A 19169-nucleotide genomic window follows, 5' to 3' on the forward strand; every position below is an offset into this window, starting at 1 on the left:
AATAATAATAATAATAATAATAATAATAATTCCAACACTTGAAAGACATGGAACTCATTGAGGGAAGCAATAACTACTAATCTGATTTTAACTTGAAAGCAAATCTTTTCCAGATAACACAACCCATTAACCCAATCTAAATGCAAAGTTCATGCCAAGCAAATGCCTCATGTATCGCAAACTTAAAGAGAACGAAACACATATTCGAAGAAAAGCAATCTTAGAACACCTAAGGCTCCAATAGGCGTTAACCGCTTATAACGTTGAATTAAGCATGTGAAAGGAAGAAAGAAATGAGCCAGTGATGACTAAAGTAAGTAAAGGAACTATATATTACTTCACAACTGTTGAAAACATGCTTAAAATTAAGAGGAATTAGAGCTAAATGAGCAGTGTTCAAGTATATAGATAAATACTATGAGATTATGCTAGCATTGGTGAGAGTTCATAATGATGGGTCAAACAACAGAAAAAGAGACCCAAGAAAACGAGTAAACAATAAGGAAACCGAACTATACAGCTAATGCATTAGAAGTCAAAATTAAATGATCCCAATTCATATCGAACAAAATAAAGCAAAGATCCAGCTAGCTATACACACATAACATCGAACCAGCTGATCTATCAACATAATGCCGAAGAGACTTAATCAATGAGATTCATGTTGCAGCCCAGAAATTCACAAAGTAGGCAACGATAAAGAAAACACTAATACTAGGAACCAAGTACATTTAACATCAGATTCTACACCAAGCATGGAACATACAACACACAACATTGGGACAAAATACCAAAGGAAGTGAAGTTACCTTTCTTGGGGCAGCGAACTGAACTCGAGCTGTTGAAGACGATTCCACCACCACTAAAGGATTCCGATGAAGAAACTTCAATTAGAGTTTCGGAAAAGAAAACAGAACTCAAAACTTCCCCCCTCTCAAGTCTATTACTGTGTGTTCTTTATATGTTATTTTTTCTTAAAGGTAAAGTCTAAAGAAGAATAAAGAACTCAACCCCTTCTCTGTTTTCTGCCTATCAGTAAAAGAAAAACCCCCTCTTATTTCCCAACTCTCTGTAAGTTAACCCCCACCATGAAGAAAGACAAAGCGACCTTAAATAGATGAAGAATAAGGTTGATTTAGGAGGAAAACGTGAGGGCAAAATAGGTAAAATCGAGATTCAAAATTTGAATCTCCTTCACCAATTCGGACAAACACCTTTTCCCACGATTTTCGCCCCATTCCAAAAGAGGAAAGGGACAGACGCGTGCTGCTGCGACATTAATGTGCATAGGGACATTTGAAGAAGAAGCCAAATGAAAGCAGAGTACTGCCAGGCTGCTGCTTTTCCGCCTGTCCCATTACTTTTCTGTGTATTTGCCGCTTGAAATTGACTGGAATTGGCATTGGAATCGTGGACGGAAGTGAAGTTGTTGCTTCTGTCTTCACGCTGTGAAGATGCCGTGTACTGTTGCATATTGCTTCACGTTGCTGCCCGTTATTGTTAACGTTTGGGGACATTGCTTTGTCTTCTGGGTCTTCTTTGTGGAGTGAGGAGTGGGCCGGGTCTTGGTAATTGAGAGTGGGCTGGAGGAATTGCTGCTGCTGGACATTGGAGTTGTTAAAGTCAAGGTGGGCTGGGAAATTGGAGTCAGAATGAGTAATTGGTAGGCTGGAACATATGTCTATACGTATTGCTATTGGTTTGAATTGGAAAAAATGGTGGGCCAAGGGATACTTGAATTGGGTCGGCTGGAATTGCATTGAAAAGGCCTAAAATTTGGTCATTTAATGGGTTTAAATTGAGGTTAGAAAATGGGTATGTTTGTAATAAAACAAGGCCAAGTGTATTACGAAATTAGCCCAAAATTGAATGTTATGTAGTGAATTTGGCTAAATTTCAAATAAGATGAATTAATATAATTAATTTTAGGAGTTTCTCAATCTTAACGAAATAAAATAATTAATTCAACTATAAACCAATTAATTTTTAAAATTAACCATAATTTAAACTAAACTAATTTTAATTAGAATATTTAAAATAAAATCTTTTTGAGATGATTTTCAATTTTTTATGAAATATACCGATCATATCTATACAACTAAATGAAATATATTTGCTATTTTATAAATTATGAAAATCGACTAAGAACACTCAAAATGACTTTGAAAAGTATTTGAATTTTACAAAGCTAATTATTCTAAATCGTTTGAAAATTAAGAAGCTCAAAAACTAATTATTATCGGGGAGGGTCAAAATTGGGTGTCAACACTTAGTACCTACAGGGAATAAAAAATTATATAGAAATTCATCCATGTTCACTACATCATCCATGCTATTTGCATATCATGCTGTTTGCATATTCATATAAATGAAATTTTTACAAAGGTCTTTGCATAGCATAAGAAAAAGAGCTTGGAAGCATAAAAAAAGCTTTATTTCATATGAATAGAGCTATTAAAGAATGGAACTAGTATATTCAAGTGCTAGTCATCCTTATGAAACCCTATTATTTTTTATAGATGAATTGAAGTTATATAGAAAACAAGAGTATTTTGAATATAAAAATGTTCAATCAATTTAAAAAAATTATATAATATTTACTGCATAGTCTGCATAGTAAAGTAAAATATCCGCAAAACCCTGTTTAATTAAGCAGCTGAAAATATTGGTATCTAATCCTTATAAAATGGTCTTGTTCTTTGAATGTCCTTGATAAGTTTTTTGTGTTACGTGTGTTTACTTAAAAGTCTTAGATGTTGCCTAATAGTTTTGTTTACTGTTACAATTGGGTGTTTAATGTGTCTTGCTTATTTTTAAATTAATATGTTAGAATTGGGCTCTCATAAAAAATAAAAATATAGTCCGTGTGATTAGTTTACATCTAGTTCGTTATCATATATTTGTTATCTTTCAATGTATAATCAATTAATGCATGTTTGTTTCCCTTTAAAAAATGACTCTAAAATCTGTTTATGTAACTTCTCTTTGTTCCATTTTATTTTTAGAAGCCAATAGTTAGTCAGTTATTAATTGCTCCCTAATTTTATTTTATTTTCTAATCCTTATCATCTTTCTTGCATGAGCTCCCTCGGATTGAGTCGTTTGAACTCTACATGTTCTTCCCTTGCATTTCAAGAGAGCCATAAAGGCTCAAATTCCTTCATCGAGTCAACCGGCCATTGAAAGTCGACGTACAGGTTCCGGAGTCGAAAAAATATTGGAGCAGATTAGAGAATTGAAAAGATGGGGCCAAAGGCCCACTTTTAATTCCAAAATTGTATTTTGTTATATATTGGGCCTAAGCCCATTTAGTCGCTATTCTATATTTTGTTAGAAGCCTAGGACAGGTGAAAAATTGGGCCTAAGGCCCAAAGAAAAATATTTCTTTTACGTTAGTATAGGACAGGTGCAGGTGACTCAAATGGGCCGAAGGCCCAAAATGAAAATGGGCCCAAGTACTGGTCCAGGCGGACAGAAAAACCATACTTGGGCCAAAAATCTCTTTCCCTCTTTGTTTTATTATGTTTATTTACTTGTTAATATTTGCCGTTAATCTTAGGGTCGAAAAGTTCAAATCCCCGAAAGATGCTCATTCCGTTTTGACAATTTAACTAAATCGATCATCTTTCAAAAGAACTTAAAAAGAATAATTGGCAAGATAGCTCACTTAGATAGTATTTAAATATCTCCCATTTTCTCCTTTAAAATAGTTTCAAACTATAGTTCAATCGTTCCATTCAAATCAAGTTAAATTATTTTAGCCAAATAAATTAATTGTCGGATAACCGCATTAGCGGATATTCTAGGTGCTTTAAAAACCTTCCTAGAATATTAATAAGAACCTCGAACCCCCCTTTTTTAAGTTTTCATTAGATTCCTGTTTTAGTCTTATGAAAACGATAGTTTTTCTTGATTTTTTTTTCTCAAAAATTAAGTGGCGACTCTTAAACCAATCTAAATTATATTTTAAATAAAACACTAAGTATTCCTAATATGCTTAAGTATAAACTAAAATAAGGTATTAATTGTTTGATAAAAGTAATACTATGAAATATTAAAAGTTGTGCGTGTATACCTTTTTTCTCTTTGGTCGATGAATAGTCCTATCACTGCCTTAGCAGCTCTCCTTTCAGGCAATGAACAGCTTTTCACCCTAACGACCTCAGTCTCTGGCTACTTTCTTACTGTTCCTCCTTAAGGCTGAAGATCGCAACCTTCACTTAAGACTATCTATGGAGTTTCAAGAAGAAAATTTCCTCGTTTGATTTCAGCATGATTTATTACCATAAATGCTGGGCTACTATGAAGACTTTTACTCATCCTTATTAATTTTAGATTTAATAATTCTTTAATTTGAATTTTAAATTCAATCTTATCATCTTCATTGTAGAGCATGGGTCTAACTCTGATGATTATACTGGGGTCTTTTAGAGTTAAAATTGCTCTTTCATGATTTTAAGCAAAAATGTAGTCTACCTCTTAGTATGAAGTTCTCTCTCCTTTTATAGATAGAAGAAGGGACTTCTTACAAAAGAAAAGATTTTTAGGGTTCTTAGATTTTCTAAGTATTTTCTTTTGTAGCTTCCATTATTTTTTTCAAGATTATATGGATTTTGTTTTCTTGGGACTTTAATGTAATATCCACAAGGAGTTTTTAGGCTTATCATATATAAAGTTTGATGATAATCCTGAAACTGTTGTATGAAATCATTTCCTAATAATAAATCTGTTTCCAATTTATCATAAGCAAATAATTTATTTATAGAAACAATTTTTGATCCTAGGATTATTTCTACCTTTTCCTTAGATTTAGAAAGCTTTTCTTTATCTCCTGTAATTCCAATCATTGAGATATTATTTTTATTTATGTCCCAATCTTTTATTAAAAAAGATTTTGCTAGACTTGTTTCTGATCCATTGTCTAATTGACAGCAGGTTGTTAGTTTTGTATCATAGAAAGTTACTTCTATGAAAACTGATACTTTGAAAATTGTTTCTTTTGGCATTATATTTTTGGTATGAAACAAGTTTCTCCTTTGTATAGCATTTCTATTCCTTTTTTTCCAATGCTGTAATCTTCAAGTTTATTTAGGAATAGATTTCCTAAAATTAATTCGTGCTCACCATCGTGATTGGTAATATAACAAGGAACTGTTATTCTTATAGTATCTAGTTGTATAGGTAGGTCTACCATGTTTTTACAACTAAAATTATTCCCTTCAAAGGTTTTATATGTATAGTGTTCTCCTTCATAGACGGTTTTATTACCTTCAAAGGTTTTGTAGGTATAATGCTCTCCCTCGATAATTGGTAATCCATCTATTAGAACACCTTTCACGTGGTTAGCAGTTGCTCCTGTTTGTATCAAGATTTCTTGATATTTCCATTCCGTTCCATTGAAGATTCTTCCCTTTATTTTTGTTATGTTTGGAGTTTCAATTTTTTGCTGATGTCTTTTGGATATACTTTTTCTAATTGAATTTCTTCCATATTCTATCGAAAGTCTAGGGTTACTAGTACTTTCTATTTCTTGTGTTTTTCCAAATCGAATTTCATATTCATCTGGAATTTGGGCCTGTTGAATTTCAGCTTCAACTATTCTTGCAATCCCTGCACATTCCTGATCTATTTCGATCATTCCTTTATTTTTGTATATTTTACCATAGTTTGAATTTGTAACTGTGTATAATGCCTGGTAATATATACTCATTATATGATTACCTGGTTTAAATAGATCAAATTCTTTTGATCTGAAAATGTAAACTTAATGCGTCATTAAAGTTAGCATCTTTTAGTGATATACAATACTTTGGGTAATAAGTAAAAGGAGTTTTGTATAGGCTAGATTTCCCCCTACTATACCCAGATTTCCTTCTCTTGCATTTATGAATCTTTCGTCTGATAGATTTTATCACTATCGGACAATTGATTCCTTCTTTAAAAGTCGATTTGACTAATATTTGGATTCCTCCTAAATGAACGTAATTCATTTTTTTTCTTTTTCTTTCAGGAATTTTTCTGAGAATTTGGTCTATCATAGGTTTTGTTAACAGGTTTAGTTTATGTTTTCCTGTGGTTTGGGTAATTTCTATTACCTTCTCTATTTCCTGATATTTATGATAAGAAATTTTATCTCTTGCAAACATTCTTTGCATTCTGCTAAGTAGATTGTCTTCTACTTTAAGATTAAGTTTTAATCCTTGGATTTTTCTGAATGTTTCTCCGTCAAAAGTTGCTTTTAAAGCATACCCTCGATGGTCTTCTTCTGTTTCTAATATTTGAACAGATTCTTCTCTTTCTTGAATTTCTTTATTCATTTAGTCAGATTCTTCTGAACTGGTTGAATATTCTTCATAGATTTCTTCACTTTCTATAGATTTTATTGATTCTAGGTCTGAATCAATATCTATTCTATCAATTCTTGAGATTTTTACTCTTCTTTTATTACACTCGTAGCTTTTGTGGCCTTCTTCACCGCAATTGTAGCATTTGCATTTATCAGTGGGTTTTTTTGAAAATTCTCTTTTCTTTTTATAGTATTTTTTTCTTGGTATATACTTCTGTTTAGAGAAGTTTTTTCTTTTTATCAAACCCTTTTTGAGCTGTTTTCTTTTTTTGTAAGGTTTCTCATCACATCCCCATTGGGTAGATGCCTTAGTGTCATTACAAAAGATTTGTGTATTTATTCGTTTAGCTTTTCTTTGTATGTTATGGGACATACATAGTTGACTAAGTCTATTTTTTAAAGCTTTTACTGATGATGAGCTTGTTGCTTCGTTTGCTCAGCTTTTTTCCTCATCTTTTAATGCTGGAACTGGCATATCCGTGCTTACCATTGAGATGTTTTTGGCACTAGGTGCTAGTGGGACATCTCCTGCCACTTTGTTGGGATTAATATTCCCTTTCAGATTTGAATTATGTGATGGACGTGTGTCCAAATGTTCACATAAGAGTAAAAATTCTCTCATGCTTTCAGCTTGAGTAGTGCTAAGCTGATTTAATTCAGATTGTAACATCCGAGATTGTTCAGACAGTTTTGATAGCTCATCTCTGATTTTGAAGAGCTTTTGGCTTTTGACATCAATGGACTCATCCACTGTCCTCATTTTTTCATATATCCTGTTCACCAGGATTTTTGTCTGATTGTCCATACTGGACGTTTCTAGAAATGAAATCTGCAAGAAAATTGTCATTTCCTTTAATATATTCTATTGAGAATGAATAAAAAGATAATAATACTTGTCATCGATGCAATCTTCTGTATTGTGGTTCAAAAGGAAGCTTGTTAAATATTAGTCCTGACACCTGCGTGTTATCAATTCTAATAACAAATTGTTTTGGTAAAAGGAAAGCAGAAAATTTTCTAATTCCTCTAACAATAGCTAGCAATTCTTTTTCATTTGTAGAATACCTTGTTTCTGCATCATTGAAAGTACCACTTGTGTACCTACATATTTCATTTAAATCTGTTTGCAATAATGCTCCCCAATGATAGTCTGATGCATCTGTTTGCAAAACTAGATTATCACTTTCTTCTGGTAATCTTAGTTTTGGTAATTTAACACATTCTTCTTTTAGGCTTTTTACACACTGAGTGTGTTCTTCTGTCCATCCAAGTCTATTGGATTTTCTTATAAGTTTTTGCAGTATATTCCGTTTTTTTGCTAAGTCGAGAATAAATTCTCCTGCATAATTCAAGCAACCTAGAAATTTTTGGATTTCTTGTTTTGTTGTTAATTTGTCAGGAAATTCTATAATTTTCCTTGAGATGTGTGATTGGAGTTCAATTCCATTTTTTGAAATAATCATTCCTAAAAATTCTATTTCATTTTTATTGATGTCAGTCTTTTTCTGACTTAATACTATTCCATTTTTTAAACAAATTTCTGAAAATTCTTTAAGATGTTTTAAATGTTCTTCATATGTTTTGGAACATATTAGAATGTCATCTATATAGATTATTAGAAATTCTTTTTCAGAGAATATTTTATCCATTTTTCTTTGAAATATTTGTGGTGTATATTTTAGTCCAAAGGGCATGACTAGCCACTCATAATGTCCATTAGGAGTGCTGAAAGCAGTTAACTGAATTGAGTCTTCTGCTAATTTTATCTGCCAAAATCCACTTTTGCAGTCAAATTTTGAAAATATGTTTTTCCTTTTGCAAGGTTAATTAGATTGTTTTTATTTGGGATAAAATATCCATCAAATATACAGTTTTTGTTTAGTTCTTTATAGTTTATTACCATGCGAATAAATACACAAAGGCATCTACCCAATGGGGATGTGATGAGAAACCTTACAAAAAAAGAAAACAGCTCAAAAAGGGTTTGATAAAAAGAAAAAACTTCTCTAAACAAAAGTATATACCAAGAAAAAAATACTATAAAAAGAAAAGAGAATTTTCAAAAAAACCCACTGATAAATGCAAATGCTACAATTGCGGTAAAGAAGGCCACAAAAGCTACGAGTGTAATAAATATATATATATATATATATATACACACTTCATTCCTTATGTAATCCTTCCTTTTTTTTGGTGAAGTAATTAAATTGCATTAGAAAGGCATCAAGAAGATGCAGTGATTACAACTAAAAACAAAGTTGCTTCAAAAATGAAAATAACATGAAGCTAACTGTGCAAAAACCTGTAAAGCAGCCAAAAAGATAAACCCCCTCAAACCCTACTGAGCTAGAGTTAAGGAGCTAACAAAATCCAAAAAATAACACAGCCCAATCAATTTTGGGCTAACAGAAAGTTTCGGCTCAAAGATTTAGCAACTTTTTGAATAAGCTTATCCACATTTGCACTCTGAAAGTTGCAAGTAAAAATTGTTCACGGTAACAAGCACATGCCCTCAGTTAGGGGTGTACGTGGTTCGGTTTGGATTGGTTATTCATCAAAACCAAAATCAAACCAATCTAGTCGGTTTTCTAAATTTCTAAAACCAAACCAAACCAAACGGAAAAAATAACCGTCGGTTTGGTTATTATCGGTTTGGTTTAGTTTTTCTGGTTTATCCGGTTTGAAAGTCCTAGTAATTTCTTTTGAGGACTTATGTCGATAGACACAGACATCTAGCACATGAACAATCCACAGAAAAATTATTGTCGGTTCAATTAAGCAATTAAGCAATACTAGAGTTATCATTACACGAACAAAGTGTTTCAATTAAGAGAATGTGTGATTATTTTATGTGAAGTAGGGTAGGTAAAGACTAAAATGAATTTTAATGGACTTGGACTTAGGATTGTTATAGTTGGACTAAAGAGTTGGGCTTGAGAAAATCGTAAAGTTAGAGACTTAAGTTAATTAAAATATAATAAAATATTTATATTTTATTTGTAATTAATATATAAATAATTATAAAATTTATATCTAATTTATCGGTTCGATCTGGTTATTTTTGCGGTTTTTTTTAGTAAAACCAAAACCTAACCAAATAATATCAGTTTTCAAAATTTAAAACCAAACCCAACCAAATATCGGTTTTTTTAATCGGATTGCGGTTCGGTTTGATTTTTTAACCATAACCATGAACAGCCCTACGGCGTCAGTAGTAGATGAGTATTATTCCAATTTGTGTGTGTATGTTGTGTGTGTGGAGGGGGGGGGGGGCATGTAACTGTGAATATGCAGGTGGAGCACAAAGGCATGCTATAAGTATTAATAGACTTCCAATTGAAACTTCACACCACCCTACGGCCATGTGCTCCTCTGCGAAATATATTCTCTATTAACGTCACTCTTGGGGATTGCATCATTAGAATTGATACTGAGAGCAGTGTCTCAGACCAGAACTGGCAAACCATACTCAAGAACCAAATGACAAACTTGACACTTCAACTTGCTGCAGAAGGGTCGTGTGCATATCTTGCACTCCTTGTCATAAGAAAAGGGTGTGACCTTTTTAAACCAAAATTAACTACCTTTGAAGGAAAAAGCTCAAACAATTAGGAGAAATTTTGACACAAAATCAGTTCCTAAATTCTATAAACACACAACCCCTCAATTCTAGTTCAAAAACACCATAAACATAAACACCAAATCATGAAATTATCTAAAAAAAAATAAAAGGAAAATCAAAGAAGAAAAGTTCAAAAATATTACCATTCGCACATAGGGACTGTCCCCGAGACAAGACTCAGATATAATCGGAAAATCAGATCGTTTCCATCCATCTGCTTCTGCATCTATAAGCAACCTATGCGCGCCATTAATTACTATATTCCTGTTTATAAAGAAAACAGAAACTTATCAACTAAAGCTTTTTCTTCACATCCACAGCATCAAAAAGTTTCAATTTATCAAATATAAGGTACCTAATTAGGTTGATTTTATCAAAACACGAAGCACAAACTTTACTGTCATGACCTGAATAAATGAGCTAAGTGAAAGAATAAAGAAATGACGAATAGAATTATAACACCTGGATGTACGAGATTTAATTGGAGTTAATGAAGCTGAAGGGCTGTGATTGCACGTGAGCATCCTATAACTAAGTTCCTGGAAGAGCAAAAGGGGCATTGATCAAATTGGTATTATTCTCGTGCTCCCCTCTCTCTCTCTTCTCTTCTCTTCTTTTCAATCTCCTTCTAAATTCTTTTCTCATCTAAATCTGCAGGTCCTTATGGCAATGGAGAGTTCTTCAGTTAGTTTCCGTTAAATGTAGTTTTAATTTTCATGTATTAGATATCCTTATCTCTAATTTTCCAGTTATAAATCAGAAAATTCCAAAAACTATTGTGTTCGATTATTTTCTTTTCCATTTGAATTTCCAGATCTCAATCGAGATCATAACATTTACCTCAGTGAAATCCAGCGGCGGAGGAAATACAGTGGCGGAGCTTACGGCGGTGGCAGAGAAACTGCGGCGGAGCAAAGGGAAGGAGTGGAGAAAAAAAAATCACTACTAATGTGATGAAGAGGAAAAAATTGACTTTTTAGCAAAAGTTTAGTATTAGTACTTTTAGTCCTTCTAATATTTTGATCCTTATATTTCTGGTTAGGGATATTTTGTTTTCAATAAATTGATTTGTTCACTTTTTAATCTCTCAAAAGTCAAAAGTGTGAATTTTCAATTTCAAATCATCAAAGTATTGTCAAAATTTATAATTTTACTTTATATTTGAAGATGATATACTTATTAAAGTAATTTAAATATGGGTGAAAAATCTATCTATACAATTTAAGCACCTAAATAACCTCTATATAGCAATAGTTTGACTTTTTTCTAACATAGCAATAGAATTTTTACCAAGCAAAACAAATGTGATATAATAATAAAAATGGTAATTCTAATGAATAATTGCGTATGATTTATTATGGTAACAAATTTTAATTCCTTAAATTGTTCTACCTCTGTTATTCACTTATCACAAATATCTCTCATAACCACAATATTACTATACTAACCTCAATCAAACTCTTCCTATATTCTGATAATTGTTTCAATGGCGGAAAGCAACAACTTCTCAGCACGACGAAAGATGGGATGGAACAAGTTATTTCAATCTTGTTTATTATAAAACTTGCAATTTTAATTGATTTTATAGTAAATAATATTGCTTTTAATTAATGTGTTGTAATGTGATATAAATCAACGTAGTTAACAAAGAAAAAAAAGCATTCTGTAATCGGGTATAATAAACTAATTATTTTCAGAAAAAAATTATTTAATTCACATTGTTCATATCTTGATTATGCAGTAGGCTTTGTTATTGACGTTTTAATGACATTTTTGTTATACATTGATGATATGTTAGTTTAGGTTGAATATTTACTTTATTGAAGAAATATTTTTTGACACCAAAGTTAAGTCGATTTCTACATCATTCACAATAAGTATGTTAAACCAATTTGTACGTTAGTGATGAATACTGATGATTGTGGAAATAATTTCACATACTTTATTAGATTATAGTATACTGCATTGTATTAATAGGTTTTTTCTTCGGTAGAAGACTTCTTTCGAATGACATAATTGTCCGACACTATATTTCTCGATCTTCAAAGAAAACTGACTCCTCCTACTCCTAATTCTTCTTTTGTAAAATATAAATAAAATCCACTTTAGAAGTCATGGTTTAACATTGGTAAAATTCTTTATAAAATTATGATGTTATGTATTGTATGGTTGAAACATATATCAAAAATCAACTTTTGAACCAATTGTACACCTATTTATTTAGCTATTTTCTGGGAACATGCACGTTAGTCCTTTATCAAATTATAAATATTCGATATATTTAAAAATTTGAGTGGTAAAATAGAAAATGTTAAATTAACAATAATAATTTTGCCTTTTATATTTTGATTAAATGAAATTGAGAAAAATGGTATGGTGCATTTGTCATAAAATAAGAAATAAGTGAAACTAATTAAATTAAAGTCTCTAATGGTATAAATATGTCAAAAAATTGTTGATCGGAAAATAAACAAATACATGTAATGCCTTTATTGAAATTAGCAAAAGCACGAAGAAGAAATATATAGATTTCTAGTTTTCTACCAAACTTGCAAATAAAACACCACAAATGTATATTTATCTTAGCACCAAACAGTATTCAAAATAGGATGACTTGCTTAAATTTTCAAAAATATTTAAAGAAAATGAACATAAAATTACAATGAAATCCAACTTGTACTCATTTTAATTAATATTTCTTGATAGAAAGAATATTTCTCAAAGTTCTACATATACTTGATATACGTTTGAGGATTTAGTACTAATTAGCTTAATCGTCGGCCCTTATATTTCATAATGCTGACATCTTATTTCTATTCCTATCAAACAGTATTTTAAAAGGCGGGGCGTGAGGCGAGACGTTTTACTTAGTATAAGGCGAGGCGTAAGCCTTGAGATGTGGGGTCTTTAAATTCTTAATTTATATTATAGTATAATAATACAATTACACAAAATTATAAAAATAAATCAATAGTTTGAAACAATTACAAATATGATAAAATAAACAAATAGAAAATAAAAGTTCTAACATGATTATACTAGTATAAATAATTTAATATCTTAATTTTCTAATAATAAAAGAATTATTATTTCTCAAAAAAAAAATTATCATTCTATACAATTTCCCCCCCCCCCCCCTCCTATTTAAAAGAAAATAATTAATAGTCTTACTAGTATTATAATAAAAACATCACTCTATCATTATTAAAAATAAAATTACTTTCAAATAGCTAAATAAAATATAGTAATAATTTTGAGACATATGACAAAACCATGAAGACCAATAATAAGTGAAAAAGTAAAATTTTGCAACGTATTTATAAAAGGAATGTTACATAACATATAATTACTTTCACAGTGTTACCAAATAGGAAATATGCGATACTAAAACTTGTTATTTGAGTTATTCTCAACCTTCTTTGTCTCTATAGATTAAATTTATTATGTATCATTCAATTATTCAAGAATTATGAGGGTCAACAATGTTAACTAAAGATTTTAACACATAATTTGTGTAAAATCTCTCGCCTCGAGCGTTGCGCGTTGGGCATGCTTAGGGCGTACAGTTAGGCGCTTAGGACGTAAGTCTTACAGAATTAAGCCTCACACTTGAGTCTCGGAACATTTTGCTAGAGTCCCTCCCTAGTGCGAGCCCCGAGGCGAGGCCCAACAGAGTTTTTTAAAACACTGCTATCAAAAATTGTAATAAAACTAATAGATGATGGACAATGGACATATACAAAGAATAAATAGAAAATATAAAGTCATAACTATGATGTTGTTAAACTATATTTTCTCTACTCTAACCATTGATGTTGTTCAACTTTTCGTCAGCTTTTTGGCTTTAATTTCTACAATAGTTTTTTTTGTGATAGCCTATTTGATCTTACGACAACATTGCACATACTCAGGGGCGGATGTACAGTGTGCCGAGGGGTTCATCCGAACCCCCTCGATAAAAAAATTACACTGTATATATAAGATCGATTTTTCTGTTTACGTGTATATATTTAAAATTGAACCCCCTGAGCATATGTCAAAGGAGTAGCTCAATGGTAAACTGGGTTCAAGAAAGCGCATTTTGTGGGCTTGGTCGCGGGTTCGAATCCAATGAGCAGCAATCTTTTTTTTCTAATTTTGAAGCATTTTTGCTGGCTTAAATTTTAAGTGTTTTTATTAAAAATAAATAGAACAACGACGACGTTTCATTAATGACTAAAATTTTATATTTTAAATCTTTAATTGAAAAGTCGACAAATAAAAAACCCTCTCTTTTCTAGGGATTTCAATATTCTATTTTTCCTCCTAGTCTTCTCTTTCAACTAGAATACTGCCTCTCGTTTTGTTGCTCGCCTGATGCCCGCTCCTGCTTGCTGTCGCTGCTCGCTGCCGCTAGTGGTCCTCCGATCTCCGCGGATCATTTCATTCTATCCTCCATTCGTGATTCGACCATTGATGGCAACCTCTGTAAGTTCTTGTATTTTTGTTTTTTAAAAAAAAAATCAGAATTCTATATGTGCAGTGTGCCAAAAAGAATTTGTGAGTTTTTGCTTTTGATTTGTGTTTATTGTCAGTCTTTCTAATGTTAAATTTGTGCTTGCTCTCCATTTGCACTTTCAGGAGCCGGAGACAATTCTAAAGGAATTGAAGTACTTGTAGAATTTTTGAATGAGTTGTGCTACTTTATTATCATTTTATAGATATGTACTTTAAATTTGTTTCTTATGATAAGTTGTAAATTGTTAAGAAATTATTTGAACTAAGGATTTTTTTGTCAACCCGTTTGTTATTCAATCCGTTCATATATGATCCGATCCGACCCGTTTATTTATGGATATTATTAGTGTGATTATTTTTTTTTGAACCCCCTCGATAGAATTCCTGGCTCCGCCACTGCACATACTTATTTCTCCCATTATTTTTCTCAAATTTCGAATAGAGAAGAAAGAAAATCCAAATGGTAGAATGATTAAGGTTAGGAGCCGTGAATTTATAGGGATAAAAGGATGTTAATGAAAGATTTTTTGTTAGTGTTTACCACACATATTAATGATTGGGAATGTGAAAGATCACACGTTCGTACGTTCATGCATATAATTAATAAAACATAACTGTCACTTTGATGAAGGAGAGGGGAATACACTATTAGCATTTGAAAACTGATGGTACTTCTCAGTTCTTCACTACAATGAACAATGTAACTAATAAGTAATTAATTCATGTGAAGACTTCAAATAGGGGTGACAAATGGTTGGATTGGATTGGATCGGATTGGATGGATTGAATATAGATTGAGCAAAAATGGTTTGGATTACAATCCACCCAAATAGAATATGAGCAAATATAGATTTAGTCAAATATGGTTTGGGTAAAATGGTTCTAACCTTAAAAAAATCTGTTTTTCAAAAAAAAAAAATTACCCCCTCCCTCGGGCACCCCTATCCCCCGGGGAGCCCCCCCCAACCTTCCACCAACTGATTCCTAAATTTTTTTGTTTTCCCAAAATAAAATAAAAAATCCACCAACCTACCCCTAAATTATTTTTGTTTTTCAAAAACAAAAAAAAATCTGTTTTTTCAAAAAAAAAAAAAAATTACCCCACGGGAACCCCCACCCCCTCACCTTCCACCAACCGATCCCTAAATTTTTTTTGTTTTACAAAAACAAAAAAAATTACCCCCTCCGCCGGGCACCCCCCTTCCATCAACCTATCCCTAAATGTTTTATGTTTTCCAAAAACAAAAACAAAATCTGGTTTTTCAATTAAGTTTGAAAATTAATTGAATTTTTAAAAATTAATATTATTTTTTAAAATTTTTAGCACAATTAAGAATTTTGAGTGGAAGTGAAAACTAAGTGATCTATTATGGGTAAATATGGATGTCCATATTTAACCCATTTTGACCATATTTATAGAGACTCTTAAAATAGCTTGAAGCTCATATTTGACCAATTAAAATATGAGTGATCCAAGTTATTAAATATGGACAAAATGGACTCATTTCATTAAATATGAACTCAAATTATCACCCCTAACTTCAAATATGGGAAGGAAAAAGAACCGACAATATGTAAACAATTTTCCATCATTTAATTAATTATATTTTTATAATATTTTAATTTAATACATGCGTAAAATGGCAAATCAATTTCGCACTTTGAAGCTTCCACTTTTAATAAAATAATAATCATAATACTCCCTCCGTCCCATTTTATATGTCACATTTTTACTTTGCACTTGCATTAAGAAATGATGTAACTTTACCCTTCTACCCTTATTTAATTTTTTTGGAACTCAAGTTTTCAATCAATGCATATGAATTAATTAATTTTGATTAATTAATTTAACCAATGAACATGAATCATTTACTTAACTTTTCTAAGTTGGTCAAATGTATGTTTTTAATGCTAATAACTTATCACAAGGGTAAAAAAGGAACAATATGCTAATTTATGCATTGATTTTATGAAATGACAAGTATTATGGACCAACTATTTATAGAAAGTGATGTCATATAAAATGGGACGGAGGAAGTAATATATATATATAGGTATTCCAATGGTAAAAACGGACACCAATATTAAACCATGGTAAAACTTACCCACATCGGGTGTATACACCAAACCAATATATGCATGTCATATGTTTAAATTTATAGTTCATTTTAATTAACCATAATTAATTAACATATATTTTACTTCATTAAATCACATAATAATAAAAATTGCATTAGTTTTGTTTTATACAACCCAGTGCGAGTAAGTTTTTTCCCTATATTAAACCATAATTTGATAACTGAGTTGTATATGAATTTTATTGGGATAAAAAACAATTTGCTTTATGTTTTAACTCGATTTGATTATTATAAAATTCTATGTTAGTATGTTTTTAACGGTATATTGTAATGTAATGCAGGAATAATGTAACAGAATATCCTTCATACGATTACGGACAATGCTAAAAGATCCATTGTCTTTCTACGTACTCAAATGTGTAGTTGTGGTAGATTTTAGCATGATGAAATTTCTTGTAGTCATGATGTTGCCGCTATCCGATACAGAGACAAACATGGTGATGACTATTGCTCAGCCTATTACAGTAATGAAATTTTTTGAGATATTTATGCAATATCAATTGAACCTTTTCCATGTAAATCCACATGGAAAATTCCATTGAGAGAAATGGTGTTACCACCACATGCAAGACGACAATCAAGAAGACCACCAAAATATGATTGTAAGAATGTAAGAAGAGATTTAACGAGGTGAAATTCAAGAGGTCTAAAGTAACTTGTAGTAAATGTGTTACAGCGGGACATAACAAGAAGACTCGTATGAAATCTTCACCTCAAAATTAACATTGTTAGTTTTTTTAAATTTTTATTTAGAACAATAAATTTTGCAGTTTAATATTTAATGTTATTGACGATTTACCAATATTATTCGTTAATGATATTCGTTCTAGTATTTATTAATGGTATTCATCCTAGTATTGAGAACTTATCCATTGTCATAAAGTTAGTTTTTTAATGATATAAGATGTTCTTTTGCCGAAAATTAGATGTTAAAATAGTATATATACTTAGACATTGGAGCCCATGCTAGTACGGCCCAACATATGTTACTCTTTCTCTTTTAATTTATGTGATTATAGATTAAATTTGGAGAGTCGTTCTAATTTTTAAATATTTTAATTTGTTTGTTAGTGCAATTTATAGTAATGTTAATGTCGTTTTTAAATAATATTTGTTATCTTCTCTATTCCAATTTATGCAACATTGCCATAATTTTAAAAGTCAGCGGAATGTTGTACATGTATTCTAAATATTTTAAGTGGTTCATTATTGTAATTTATAGTATCGTTTATGGGATTTTTAAATACTATATGCTATCTTCTTCTTTTCCAATTTATATGACACTAATAGAATTTCGAAAGTCAATCAATCTTTTTATATATCTTTTAAATATTTGAAGTTGTTAATTATTATTTATTGTATCTTTTACGTAATTTTTAAATAATATATATATTTTTTTTTGTCTCAATTTATGCGGCACAAATAAAATTTCAAGAGTCGGCCAATTTGTTTCTAATATGTTTTCAAAAATATTTCAAGATATTAGTAATTGAAATTTATAATATTTTTACGTCATTTTCAAGTAATACATATTACTTTCTCTGTTCCAATTTATGTAGCACCGATAGAATTCTAAAAGTCAAATAATGATAGAATTCTAAAAGTCAAATAATTCTTTTATATATCTTTTAATTGTTATAATTTATAATAATTTTACGTAATTTTTAAATATACAAAAACTTAAAAAATAAGAAAACAAAATAAAGCGGAGGAACCACGGAATAACTAAAATAACCTTACATGCCAAAGCATGCATATTTATATACTCACAAAACAAAGTAATATTTTGATACATTTTATATATAACTTTAATTTAAATTATAAAATTTAATTATTATTTTCTACTTTTTTAAGCTCGTGTTAAATCCAAATTAGAAAAAAAAAACATATGAAATACTCCATAATAATTTACTTACAATTTTGCTTACAAATTAAGAAAGAAAAACATTAGAAGAACAATAACGGATGAAGTCCACGTGGTTTGTTTCAGCGGCAATATCTGTAAAATGGGATAAGCGAAAATTTAGAGATGTCTTGATGAGCTAACAAAGGAGAATATGGTCAAGTCCATCTAATATCTATATTGCTTGCTACAATTGTTTTAATTCTACGTGAATTACTGAAACACCCTCTAAAGTGCCAAAGCAGGCATGTTGACCTGCTGCCTGCTTGGTACTTCAACTCCTTTTTATAGTATAGTAGAATAGTATATATATATATATATATATATATATATATTGGTATATTTAAAGGTATGTTTTATAATAATTGTTGGTGTAATGTTATTTCGATAGCTGGTACAAGTGTTCGTATATTGAATGGTTGATTATTCGTTGAAAATATGGTACAAATTTGTAAAATTTATAGGTTTAGTTGTTAAGTTGTGTAAATAAGTTCAAATAAATAATGTGGTTTAGTTGGTGGATTTAGTTGTTGTATTAAGTCGAAATTAAACTATAGTTAAAGTTGTTTAAATAAGTTAAAATAAATAATGTGATTTAGTTGGTGGATTTAGTTGTTGGAATTAAGTCAATACTAAACTAGTTAAAGTTAAAAAATTGTTAAA

The 19169-nt window shown here is 30.6% G+C and overlaps 1 protein-coding gene across 1 annotated transcript in view; it reads right to left on the bottom strand.

The window, feature by feature from the left end:
• LOC102598286 (zinc finger CCCH domain-containing protein 4-like) overlaps positions 1–10996 on the bottom strand; it is a 16616-nt gene extending 5620 nt beyond the window's left edge. Inside the window, exons 1-2 of the mRNA XM_015309916.1 lie at positions 10809–10996; positions 10112–10232 (exon numbers count right to left, since the gene is read on the bottom strand). Of these exons, the coding sequence (XP_015165402.1) occupies positions 10112–10194 (83 nt within the window). The 5' untranslated portion in view covers positions 10195–10232; positions 10809–10996. The remainder of the gene's footprint in view (positions 1–10111; positions 10233–10808) is intronic.
• Between the last annotated feature and the right edge of the window lie 8173 nt (positions 10997–19169).

Source organism: Solanum tuberosum, unplaced genomic scaffold (genome assembly GCF_000226075.1).
Source record: "Solanum tuberosum cultivar DM 1-3 516 R44 unplaced genomic scaffold, SolTub_3.0 scf00118, whole genome shotgun sequence".
Lineage (NCBI taxonomy): Eukaryota > Viridiplantae > Streptophyta > Magnoliopsida > Solanales > Solanaceae > Solanum > Solanum tuberosum.